Below are 12,939 nucleotides of genomic sequence, written 5' to 3' on the forward strand. Positions count from 1 at the left end.
GGTCAGGAGATTGAGACCATCCTGACTAACACGGTGAAACCTCGTCTCTACTAAAAATACAAAAAATTAGCCGGGTGCGGTGGCGGGCGCCTGTAGTCCCAGCTACTTGGGAGGCAGAGGCAGGAGAATGACGTGAACCTGGGAGGCGGAGCTTGCAGTGAGCCGAGATCGCGCCACTGCACTCCAGCCTGGGTGACAGAGCGAGACTCCGTCTCAAAAAAAAAAAAAAATAAATGCAAGAATAATGCAATGAGCACCTAGATACATTTCACCTAAAATCACCAATTGTTAATATTTTGCCAATTGCTTTCTCTATGTATGCACATATTTTAATATTTTAATTTAAAAAATTTTCATTCAGCTTTGCCCATATTTGTGTATATTTACGCAGTGACAATCTACTTTTCCATGTATCTTCAGTTTTCATGTTTTAATTTCCCATTACATGGTGTATTATAACTTTAAAGAGTTTAATCATTTTTTTGTTAGTTTGAGACAGGGTATTGCTCTGTCACCCAGGCTAGAGTGCAGTGGCACCATCATAGCTTACTGCAGCCTGAAACTCCTGGGCTCAAGCCATCCTCTTACCTCAGCTTCCTGAACAGATAGAACTACAAGCACACACCACTATGCCCAGCTAATTTTTTCATTTGTTGTAGAGACAGGGTCTTGCTGTGTTGCATAGGCTGGTCCCCAGCTCCTGGCCTCAAGTGATCCTCCCACCTTGGCCTCCCAAAAAGCGGAGATTCCAGGCATAACCTACCATTCCTGGCCAAGAATTCATTCATTTAACAAGTGCTTTAGTTCAAGGGTTTTGTTGTTGTTTTTAGCAACACCACATGTCAGGCACTGTTCTTGGTGGGAGGCTTCTTGGTGAGCTCAACGTGGGTGCTGGTTGGAAACAGAACTGGGAACCTCATGCAGGAACTCCAGATGTGTCAGCGTGTGCTGGAAATGAAAAGGGAACTGTGAGAAGAAAGAGGGTGATCAGGGCAGTCCTCTGTGAGATGATGACATTAAACTAACACCTGAAGCGTAGGAAGCTGCCACATGAACACGGACAGACACATTCCAGGGAAACTAGCAGCGGCCTGGCAGACAGAGCTGCTGTGCTCAGAGCGGCCTGAGGCCATGGGGCCGGCTGGCCACGTAGTTCTACCTGCTCTGGGTGTCCTTTCATATTAATTTTGCTATTTTAATAATAATAAAATGTCACAGCTTTTAAAAACAATTTAGACAAGTCAGATTTCCCAAGAACTTATATAAAATTTAGCTTTTTTTCTTTCTCGAAGGAAAACATGAGTGCAGTATAAAAAAAATCGTGGAAAAGTTTTTAACTAAGAACAACTCTTGGGGCTCTGCTTTCTGATCTACTTCCCGGAAACAACTACTTTTTGAGAATGTTAGTGTTTACTGATGTATTTCTAAATATATGTGTAAAGTGTTCTCTTCATTAATCAATTTCAGGGATTAGCTACCGATTTTCTATGCTGAGGGTTTGGCCCTTTATACTTTCCCAGTCCCCATTTTCCTAATTTGGTTATGCTTTTTGTTTTTAAATCCGTCTTGTGATTTTGCTGTTATGATTGTGTAGCTGTTCTTCATTGCTGAGCTAAGGAATTTATATTTCAGTTCTTATACAGCTTTTATTTTTTTGGAGATAACAATTCCTCTTTTTCTTCTCTTCTCTTCCTCCTCTTCCCCCTTCCCCCTTCTGTTACCCTGTGCCTCTGTTGAGCACACACATAAAGACAAGGTCAGGCCTGATTTCATCCACAGTGACACAGCGGGCCGCTTTTAGGTTCAGACAGCTCCTCTCTTACATAGACACGGAAGGAAGAATAATCAGAGATGCCAGCTCCCATGGTCCTTGTCCCATACCCAAAAAGGATGGCAATGAGACAGAAGGGCTTGTGACTGCAGCATGATCTGTGGAACCCACTGCTGAGGAGCCAACTCTAGGCTGCAGCTGAGCGGTTTTAGATTCTGCAGCTCCCTTATCGGGGGAGGGCAGAAGGCCCATACCTCAGGAGAACCTGGGAGGTGATGAGAAACGCTGTCCTGATAGCCTCCTAGGGTAGATGACGAGGCAAGCGGGAGGTGGCTCATGGCGATTACTCACAGCCTGCAGTTCTCTCTGTTCCGGGAGGATCATACTTTGTTTTGCCTAGACTCAGGTGGGCTGTGGTTTGAGCCTGTGCTTGAGGGCACCTGCAGGTCATCAGGGTAAAGCTTCTCCCTAGCAGCCTGTCTCCTTCTCCCCACCTCCACTTAGTTTCCCTTGAACATTTGACTAAGTTCCTGTGAAAAGCTACCCTGGACACACTCCCACGTGGTCAGTGGTCTGCTTTTCATGTAGCTGTTTGTCCTCCCCTCCCACCCAGTTGCCCTTTAGACAGGCAGTGTAACCATTGTCCTGGCCTGCCCTGGGCACCCGTGATACTTCCCCTGCAAATGCTGTTGTCCTGGGTAGGCCTCCTGGGCCTCTCTGGGGAAACCAGTTAGCCCACAGCCTGATGCATCTGTGTCTTGCTTTCAGAGTGTGTGAGCTGGAGGAGTTGGGAGAGCTGTCTCCTTGCTGGGAGAGCCTCCGGCGCCAAATTGTCACCCAGTACCAGACCATCATCCTCACATACCAGGAGAACCTGACCGACCTCCATCAGTACAAAGGTGGGTGCACCCCCATGCTGTCACCACACAAACACACACACACACACACACACACACACACACACACACACACACACAGTCAGTCACTCACTCTGCTTTCCCAGCCAGAGATCTGGAACACAGGGTCACTTACACATTCCCACTGACAGACACTTTAATGGATTTTTAAAAATAACTTCTTATGTAGGTGTGAATTCTTTCAAATATGAGTTTTTCTGATCTTAATTAAAAAGACAAATCTGTGAATTGCAGTGAAGAGTCCTCCTGTGGTGTCCTCTACCAAAACAGCCACTGTGGAATGAAATTTAGGGGAGGCGAAATCCTGGGCTATTACTGCTTCATGTTGTTTCTTCATCTTAGACTAATGTCAGTACAGTGACCGAAAGGATGTAGGCCACTCGCCTTGAAACAAAGCAGTTTTTCTTGATTACCCGGTTTAAAGAGTCAGTGGTAACTTCCATTAAACATATGAATTGTTAAGGGGGATCTCTGTATTTTAAGGCTCAAAAAACAAAGTGGAGTGTGAATGAACACCTCACTGTTTCTCCTTGAAAGATGCCATTTGATTTTCAAAACACTCTCAGGGCAGATTTGAAAATCTGTTCTTGTTCCTTTTTTATTCCAAGTGGAATGAATTTTTTGGTTTTTCATTACTCTATGTATTGCTTTAGCATTTTGAATTATTCTCTATTTTTGGATTCTTCCCTTTGATTCCTCTACATAATGGAGTTTCAGAGTTTAAGGAAAACCATAAGCCCTTAATGTGGTTTTGACACAGAACATATAAACCTGTCCATAAACTTGGAGGAGAAGAAGCCAAATGCAGGACTAACAAGGAGGTGTTACTTAGGCTTGATGTGAGTCTGAAGAGGGGGTCTCAGTATGTCACTAGGAGAAACGGCAGCATTTGCCCAGGAAGGAACCAAGGGACTCACCCATGCCTGATGCCTCTTACCTGGGAAAGTGTGGAACCCACACAACCTTGAGTTTTCTAGAGCAGAGCTTCTCAAATGTCAGTGTGCACCTGGATCCCTTGAGAATTGTGTTGAAGTGGCGGTCTGGGATTGTGCCTTTCTCACAGGCTCTCGGATGCTCATGCTGCGGTCTGTGGACTGTACCCTAAGTATCAGGCCACAGAGAGCAACCTCCTGTGGCAAACTGGAGACACACAGTGGCTGGTCTGCGATTCATATGCTGGCAGTATCAGTGATATTTTTCACTAGATGAACTCTCTGGTTGTCAGTTTAATTTGTAATCCTTTTATTTTGTAGGCATGTGATTCTCCATTTAATTAGTTATGGATTCTGATTATAGAAACAAGATTGTGGATATTTGTTATAAAATAGTGTCCAGGCTCCTTAACCAACCAGGCATAAACAGGGAAACATTGAATTTTGTGTGTCAGAAGGCTGGAATCAATGCTGTATTTCATTTGTTCATCTTGATAGGCCTGCAGGGATGAGAAGGCCTCTTCATCACTTTCAGGGTTGAGATGTATTGCTCTAGCCAAAGCAAATTCTTAGCTCTTTGATGATGGCAGTCTCTGGAGTCAGAACAGGCAGTCTCTGGCATGGACCCCTTTGCTTATTATAGTAGTGCTGACATTGTGCTGCACAGAATCACATTTTTTGTATCAGATCTCTCAGTAGAGAGCTGAGTCATGGAAGGCGCAGCATTGTTACCAAAGCTTTTTGAAGCCGGTTCTCCCTGGCACCATTCACCACTTGAGCACCCAGAACCAGCTCTCCTGATCAGTGGCTGCCCTTGGCATCTCACCCACCTGCCACCTGGAAATGAAATATGCTCATGGCAACTCAGAACCTTCTAGGCCACTGCCGACACATACCTGCTTATATGCCACAGCATCCTCTGAATTCCATTTTCTACTTGCAACTCGTGAATGCAGCATGTATGCTGATGGCCTTTGTCTTCTCCTGTTCCATTTCTTAGGGCCCTCGTTTAAAGCAAGCAGTTTGAAAGCAGATAAAAAGTTAGAATTTGTTCCCACAAACTTGCACATACAAAGGATGAGAGTTCAAGACGATGGAGGATCAGGTACCTATTTTTCTGCCCCCTCTTGTTGAATCACATTTTGCTGCTTTTCTCTCTGGGTACTTGGTCCCTGAGTGCCCCATATCTGCCCATTTCCCTGTGTGCTCTGGGCCGCTTGGAGGAGAGATTTGTCACAAGGACCTTCAAAAGGTCTCTGATAAGAGCCCACACCCCTTCCTTTTGTCTCTCCTTGCTCTAGCTTCCCTTTGTATTTCTGCAGTAGAAAGTTGCCTGTCGGCCATTCTTCCCAAGGAGGGATGCAAATGGGAGTTACAGGGTGGCTTCCTGCAGCCCGTGTGGCTCCACTTGAAATGTTTTGAACCCCTTATTGCTGAGGTGATGGCACTGGGCTCCAGCAGACCCTTGGGCGGCCAGGGCTGTGGGATCAGGGGAACCAAAGGCTGTACAGCAGAGGGCTGGAGGGTCAGGACCCCAAACTTGTGTGTATATCCCTATAGCTGGCTTGTCCACAGGCCTGAGCCCAGAGTAATGGAGGAGAGCTTTTCTGTCATTCAGATCAGAACTACGACATCGTCACCATCGGGGCGCCAGCAGCACACTGCCAAGGTTTTAAGTCAGGAGGTCTCCGCAAAAAGCTGCACAAATTTGAAGAGACCAAGAAACAGTAAGTAGCCAGAGAGGGTTTGTGGTCCTTGTACAGCTTTCTGATGCTTCTTTTCTCAGTTTAAAATAAAATCAAAATATGACCACAAAAACATCCAGCCATCTGATCTGCTTTTGCGTGGCAGGAGGATCTGCCTTGTGGAGCCTGTGCTGCTCTGTTTGTGTGTGACTGAGCTGGATGGGTGATGAGGTCATTGGATCAATGGTTCTGTCCTGCAAAATGAGGAGCAGATTGTGATCCACCTCAGAAGTGGTGCTCCAGGCAGCAGCCCTGTGTGGACTCTGCTGGCTCGGCATCCTTTAGAGTCCCTGGCCAGTCAGTTGAGCACCACAGGCATTGAGCCTGGAGCATGTTGTTTCCTAGAGGACAGCAGTGGTAAACATTCCCAGTTTTTGAAAGATTCAGGGGGCTGTACAGAGCTACTGTCCTGAGCAGGAAATTTCCAGGTAGGGAGGGTGGTGAAGGGCATTTCAGACAAAGACATGGCAGAAGCAGTGCACGTGGTGAAATGTGGCCGGGTGCATAGTGCTGGGGGCAGAGAGCTAAGAGGACTGGCCTTGGCTGCCAGCCTGCTCTGTGACCAGAGTTACAGCGCCCAGCAGATCTAGGCCTGGTTGCAGGAGCTCAGGGCCTTGCCTGGGAGTAGATAAGTCAGCAAGCACCATTTGGCATGAGCAGTGCCCGAAACAAGCATGCTGAGGATGCTGGGGTGCATGGAGCAGGGCATCCACCCAGCCCCAGGGGTGGGAGGGAGAGAGCCAGAAATAAACCCAAGCTGTAGTGTTAGATGTGTGGGAGGCATTGATGATCTTCCAGAACATCACCTATGAAGATTTCAGTGGCTCAGGAAGTGGGGGTGATGAGTGTAGATGACCAGTAAGGTCCTTGGACTGTGACCGCAAAATAGAGGAAGTAGCATGAGGTGTTTGGTTTAGGGAGAATGATTATGACTTAGCATGTGTTTGGGCTGATAGGAAAGACAGAAGTGGATGAGGTAAGGTGAATGAGAGGAAAACAGTGTTAGAGCAGGGTTCTCACAGGACGGAAAGAGGCAAGAGCAGGTGTTCATCAGAAGGGCCAGGAGAAGAGGTGGGACTGCAGAGAGATGTTTGAGGTGGGAAGGAACAAGCGGAAGCATCCGTCGACAGCCTCTGCAGCATGTGGGCTGGGGAGGGTCAGACTCAGCAAGCAAGCATGGAACAGCATGAGGGAAGGTGAGCAAAGGCCCAGGGAGCGTCTCAAGAATCCCATGGATGGTCAGGTGAAGAGCTCTGGCACGTGCCATGGAGCTGGTGGTTGGCACCTGACTGTGCTGCCACGGCTGGTAGTCAGGACATGAACTGAGAAAACTGACCCTGGACTGGAGCAGGAAGGAGGTGAAAGGTCAGATCAGTGGCTGAGGGGGTCAGATCAGGCAGCTAGGGGCGTCACTGATCATGGGCAAGGCTGAGCAGGAACGGAAGAGCGCGCCCTGTGAGAAGTCACCATTCAGATATGTGCACAGGCTGCCTGGGTGGGCCCAGAGCCCAGTGAGTCCCAGAGGGAGGAGAAACAGGGAAGGGGAATTCAGGCCCCCAGACAACCTACTTGACTTTGATTCATTCCCAAGGGTGCTTCCTTAAGACAAACCAGGTAACCGGACCTGTCTTATGATTCGCTGACTCCAGGTCCCTTTGGGAAATAGGAAGGAGACGCAGCTTCCTGTGCCACCGCAGCTCTGCACAGCCAGCCAGAAAGCGTGTCTGTCGCTCCATTGCATGTTGCCCTGTGGAGAGTGTGAGCGTGCAGCTTGAGATGGGGTGGGGCCCTGCAGGAGAACCCACAGTAACTCTGGACAGTCAAGAAGGGGGCCTTCTGGGGGTCTTTGTCCCAGGAGGCTTGGGGTGTTGATTCCTGATAACTCTGCATGTTAACTTTAGAATTTATTTCTCAAAATACCTCTTCAGTATTTTTCAAATACATAAGTTTCTATTTAGTTTCCCGCTATTGCCATCAAGCCACTTATAGATATGGTATTCATGATTTGAACTTTCCTTTAAATGCGGAGGTAACTTGGCCTGAGGTGGGATGTCTCCCTGGGGCTTGAGCACAGGGAGTGACGCTGCTCTAAGGAATAAGCACATTGGGTTCATAATTGTAGTCATCCCTGTAGTTGGTACCTCAACAAATAATTTTAAGTATTTTGACAAAAAATAAGTTGGCTTTTAAATTTTTTTTTTGCATTTGGTATTTGCTAACAAACTGCTAATATTTCATTTTGGTTCTTTTTCTTTAGCAGTTTTGAGGAGTGTTGGTGAGTTTTCTGTCTGTGGAGAGAGTGTCTGTTTGGGTCTCGTCCTCATGCAGAGAAAGCTTGTGCCATCCCCACCCCTCCTCCTGTGGGCTTCCCCCGCGGTGCTGCCATGGTTCCTAGTTATACACCTCGTAGACAGTCCTCCCTTCCAACTGCAATGTTCTTTATTAATGAATAGCCAATCTTCAGTCTGCTGTTTCACCTTTAAAACCTGGCAGCCAGGTGTTGCCGTGCTCACTCTGAGAAAGGACCTAGTTCTGTTTCTCCCAGGAAGAGGAAGGGCCTGACCCAGGAAGCCCCTGGGTGCTGGGTTCTCATGTCAGCCCCTGGGTGCAGCTGGGAACTCCTATCTTCTTATAGAGGAGTCTTGTGGCTTTTCAGTTTTCACTTCACTATTACCTCTTATACGAATGAAGCCAGCCTACATCTTCATGATGCTTATTAATTTATGCTGATTTTAATAACACTGTTACCAAGGTCAGTTTTACCCCTGGGGGTGGGTGCAAACCAAGATTTAATACAACTGAGTGACTTTTTCCACCAGATAATTAGATGACAGTTAGAAACCACGGTGTCTGCTGCCTGGGCTTCTCTACTGCTGCCCCAGGCTCATAACAGAGGCTCTGCAGTGGTGCTTCATTCAGAGGCACCTGCGGCCCCTCAAGAAATGCTGCTTCCTCAGAGCCTGTGACCCATGGGGCTCAGGGGCTATAGCTGGGCCCTGCTGGAGGTGTCAGGCTCTGCTGGCAGCATCTGACAGCAGGAAGCACTGAGGACATTCCCCAATGTCCAGGCTGAGGCCTCTCAACTTCCCCCTGGGGGTCCTTATCCCTGGGGGTACTTTAGGTACAAAGGAGGGAGGAGGGCATCTAGGGACGGTTGCTGCTGCTCCTGCCTCCCTAATGGAGCAGATCCATGCTACTTCTGTGGAAGTGGCCTCTCAGCCTCCCCTCCCTGCCTTTTCTCTACTGGGGCCTCTTTCAAGGCCTGATCTTTCCCATAACGGGACAAGTAAAGTACTTGGGGTTGAGTCTAGGGGTGCAGAGGAAGAGGAATGGGAGGGGAGAGCCAAAGGCCCAGCTGCCCCCAAAGCCTGCTCCTTGGTAAATCCCAACCCAGGTGTTTTGGGTTGAACCTTTTTCCTGGGGAACTTTCTGAGTTCCTGGGTTCCCTCTGAGGACCCTCCATAGCCCAATCTGGGCCTGGTCACCCCTTGCCCTCTGCCCCCTGCTCCCCAGGTACAAGACTGTCCCTAAAGCAGTGAGGGGATGGAGTGCGGAGGGTTATAAGCAGAAGGAGTGTCCCTGCCTGGAGACTGTGATGGGCTAAATCCCAGGCAGAGAGGACTCAGCCTCCCAATCCTCCTACTCTTGCAGAACCCAGCTCCATGGGGGCTCAGCCTCTGCAGAGGTGATCCTGCTCTTCTAATGTCCAGAGTGACTGTTGCTCAGCAGTTACCAGCAGTTCCTGGCCAGGGCCACAAGACTCCACCCTTATGCTCTCTTGGCATCTTCAGTTTAGCCCATGACCCCAGCTCTGGGTAGGTCCGGGTCTGGGGTGGGGGCCTAATGCAAAGTCCAAGGGCTATACCTAGGATACTGCCTCCTGGGGCTGCCCCTAGGCTTCATGTCTATACCTCCATCCTGCCACCCTCGTGTGGCTGCCTGGTTTTTAAAATTAGGTAGTTGAGCACACATGCTTGTATTTTCCTCATCATCCTAAATAGCACCTCTGAAATTTGCCTTTTCTTGCCCCTGCCATGTATATCCCATGCATAAGTCCCAGGTACCATCATTAAAACGTGACTTGTGAAAATACAGGGCAAGTATAGGGTGGTGCTTTTCTCTTGGCCCGGGCAGAGGGTATATATTTGTTGAAGGTACGCAGCCACCTCCTTACACAGAAGTAGATCTACATACAGCACATTTTATATATGTACTCTAAATATTGGGGGCCTGGGAAGAATCCTTTTTTTTTTTTCACCGTTTTTAGAGTCAGGGTCTTGCTCTGTCACCCAGGCTGGAGTGCACTGGCACTGTCATAACTCATTACAGCCTCAAACTCCTGGGCTCAGTTGACCCTCCTGCCTCAGCCTCCTAAGTAGCCAGAACCACAAGCACAAGCCACCATGCCTAGCTAATTTTTAAATTTTTTTAAAAGATGGAGTCTCACGATGTTGCCCAGGCTGGTCTTGAACTCCTGGGCTCAAGCAATCCACCCACCTTGGCCTACCAAAGTGCTAGGATTATAGGCCACCATGCTTGGCTGAATTGATTTTTTAAAATCCTATTTTGAGATTGTCTTTTTAAGATGAAACGGTCTTAGAAGGGAGCTATTCATTTGGAAGAGTGATTGCAGATTGGAAAGTAGTCGTGCGCACATTGTGCTGTGGAATGACTCCTGTTGTGCCCCGCGAGCTTGAGTGCGGTCTGCTGCATGGGCTTCTGGCACATCCATTGTTTTTTACTGTGGCGTGTGGGCTTGTGGTGGTGGTGTTTCTTTCTGGGGTGCTTTGGTTTTCGGTTTTTGCATGTTTGCCGCATAATCCAGCAAGGGAAGGGGTAGTGGTGGTTTCTTGATGAATTACTTTGGGACTTCCCTGGGAAGGGGCCAATGGGGAAGATTCTCAGCCCTGACCAAGGTGACTGTCATCTCCAGGGGAAGTGATGGAGGATGTGGTGAGAGGTGCTCTCGCTCCCCCTCTTTCTCTCTCTTCCCCAGAATTCAAAGGGTAGCCCTTTAGGGACCAGTCAGGACCCCTCATCCCATGAGCGAAGGGACACCCATTCTACCCAGAGCTCACAATTTCAAATTTTAGGAGGAGACCTCTGCATTGGTGGCTTGTACTTCTTCCTACTTTCTTCAGCTTCCTCAGATGGTCTGAAAAATAAATTTAAAATATTGGATTGATTGGGATCCAGGCTAAGAGACATGCAATTTATCATCACCATTTAGTTGGACCCAACACACTGGCCAGGCCCCCACAGCGGGAGGACGTGAAGTTGGTCCTTCAGAGCCTCCTGATTGTGCTGGGAGGGGCTGGGCTATAGGCTTGGCATCAGATCCCTAGACAAACACGCTGCTTGGTGGCAAAGAGGTGGGAAGGAGGGAGAGCCAGGGTTTCAAAGCCACTGAGGAGTCCGGCTTTGCCTGTGGCTTGGCATGTTCTCCACTTTTTCTTCATTTGATGAAATGTTATTTTTCAAAGTAGGGAAGTCCTGGAGCGAAGGAAAGGGAAAGGAAGCCCCATTTTCTAGGGACTTGCTGGGGTCAGACATGAGAGGAAGGACGACTGTGGGTGTGTTCACAGGGAGCTTGAATTCCTGATTGGCCAAAAGAAAAAATAGGTTTTGGTTGTTTGGAGACAAAGTCCAACACCCACTGCAGTCTCTGCTACACTGTGATAACCTGACCCCTTCTTCTGTAAATGGCCTCCATGTCTCCACTTAAGTACTGTTTATAAGTTAATAGATGAGGTTGTGAGGTGAAAGATTACGATCATTTGGGTGATTATGGGATATGATTGTTCGATACCTGTTCACACATTTACATACACAAGTAAAAATACAGATACATGCAAATACAGATAAAAGACTGAGTCATAGTTTAATACTTCAAGCTTCTGCCATACAGACAGGAAGAATCTCCTAAGATATACTTTGCTTATCAACAACTAGAGTAGCCTGGGAGAACATCCCTGAGTCACAGAATGCTTCATCTTAGGGTCAGTTGTGGCTGGGGTTGGAATGATGCTGTCATCCTCTTCAGATTCTGGAGAATCCCTTAGAATCCGTTCTTATCCTTTCCAGTACATCATCTGGCTGCCAGTCCATAATCTACATACCACAGGACGTCGTCAGAGCCAAGGAGATCATCGCCCAGATCAACACCCTGAAAACCCAAGTTAGTTACTACGCAGAGCGGCTGTCAAGGGCAGCCAAGGACAGGTCTGCCACTGGCCTTGAGAGGACACTCGCCATCTTGGCAGACAAGGTAGGAGGGGTGCCCTGCTACACATGGGCTGGGGAGTTTCCTTAGGTTTCTGGAAGCCACTGGGCAGCCCAGGTGTGCCTAAGATGGTCCACAAAGAGCGTGACATTGGGATGACTTTGAAGGTCTGCCTTAGGTCCATTTCCCACAAAGGCCCAGGGAGGTTTTGTGATTTGTCCGCAGAGCTGGACAGACCAAGGGCAGAGCCCAGGGCTCATGACTCTTAGGTGCAGCTTCAGGCACATGTGCCCTTCAGCAAGTCCATGGGGCTCATTTTGTTGAGGCTGATACAGTTCCACTTCTTTCTCAGTAACAGCCTAACCAGCACTTTTTTTTTTTTTTTGGCCACATTTCTATTTTAGTTGAATTTGAAAACAGAAACTGAGCTATTAAACAGACATAAGATAAGAAGAATATAATTTTATTGGCTTACGTATAGTCAGTAAACCAGCTTCTACTTAGCCATAACTTGATCCTGGTTTTAAAATATGTGAGTATTAATCCCTACTGAGGAAGTGGCTATTATCAGACCCTTTTGATGGATGATACTTTTTCCCATTACTTGGTCTCTCTCTCAGTGCACAAACACGCTCTCATACACACACACTCACACACACACAGATTCTGACTATACCTCCGCACTCACACTGTGCTGTTGAGCTGCTGTTCCTGATGAGAATGTGTTATATCCTTCACAGGTGTTCACACAGCATAGAGTGTGAGGTGGGGATTAGATCCCCTGGAAAAGAAAGGTGTAGTTGTCAGCAGTAACATTATGAACCACAGAACCCGTGTTGCCTGCAGAATTCTCCAAAACCCAGACATGTTGTGCCAGGAGGCCAGCTACCCAGAACCCAGAACTTGAGGCATTAGATGCTGAGGAACAAAAGATAAGACTTCCACAATTGAACCAAAGTAAGGCCTGACCCCTGGACACTTGTTCCCTGGAAGGTGGAGGACAGACCAGGAAGTCTGTCAAGGCTGGGGCAGTGGGCTCTCTCTGCAGGCCCCTCCCCTAGCAATCACAGGTCAGAGGCAGGCAGGCATCAGAGAATGTCAGAGATTTCTCATCCTCTTCTCCTCTTCCTTGGTGGGGAAATTCTTGTTAAGATTCAGCCCAAGTGGGCCACATGGCAGTCTTTGTACTCAGACGTCTTGAGGGATGTAGCCCTTCAGTTGCTTTGCACTGTGGAGAAAGGCAGAGGGGTGCAGTGCTGGGCTTTAAGCCCATTCTCCGTTTCTGAGATAAGGCAGGGGCCTCCCCAGCCCCTGGCCTGGGCTCAGCAGCCTTGGTTTGTGTGCACCTGCA

General features: G+C 48.1%; 1 protein-coding gene across 17 annotated transcripts in view; it reads left to right on the top strand.

Moving 5' to 3' along the window:
- Window positions 1-12,939, top strand: part of INPP4A (inositol polyphosphate-4-phosphatase type I A) — a 146,458-nt gene that overhangs the window by 95,742 nt on the left and 37,777 nt on the right. For 10 of the 17 annotated variants that reach the window (XM_030827661.1, XM_030827666.1, XM_030827655.1 and 7 more), the window contains 5 exons: window positions 2,540-2,670; window positions 4,621-4,725; window positions 5,239-5,347; window positions 7,623-7,640; window positions 11,450-11,633. In XM_030827661.1, coding sequence (XP_030683521.1) covers window positions 2,540-2,670; window positions 4,621-4,725; window positions 5,239-5,347; window positions 7,623-7,640; window positions 11,450-11,633 — 547 coding nt within the window. The remainder of the gene's footprint in view (window positions 1-2,539; window positions 2,671-4,620; window positions 4,726-5,238; window positions 5,348-7,622; window positions 7,641-11,449; window positions 11,634-12,939) is intronic. The other 7 variants (XM_030827662.1, XM_012502726.2, XM_030827659.1 and 4 more) reach the window with 2 other exon arrangements.

This window comes from Nomascus leucogenys, chromosome 14 (assembly GCF_006542625.1).
Source record: "Nomascus leucogenys isolate Asia chromosome 14, Asia_NLE_v1, whole genome shotgun sequence".
Classification (NCBI taxonomy): domain Eukaryota; kingdom Metazoa; phylum Chordata; class Mammalia; order Primates; family Hylobatidae; genus Nomascus; species Nomascus leucogenys.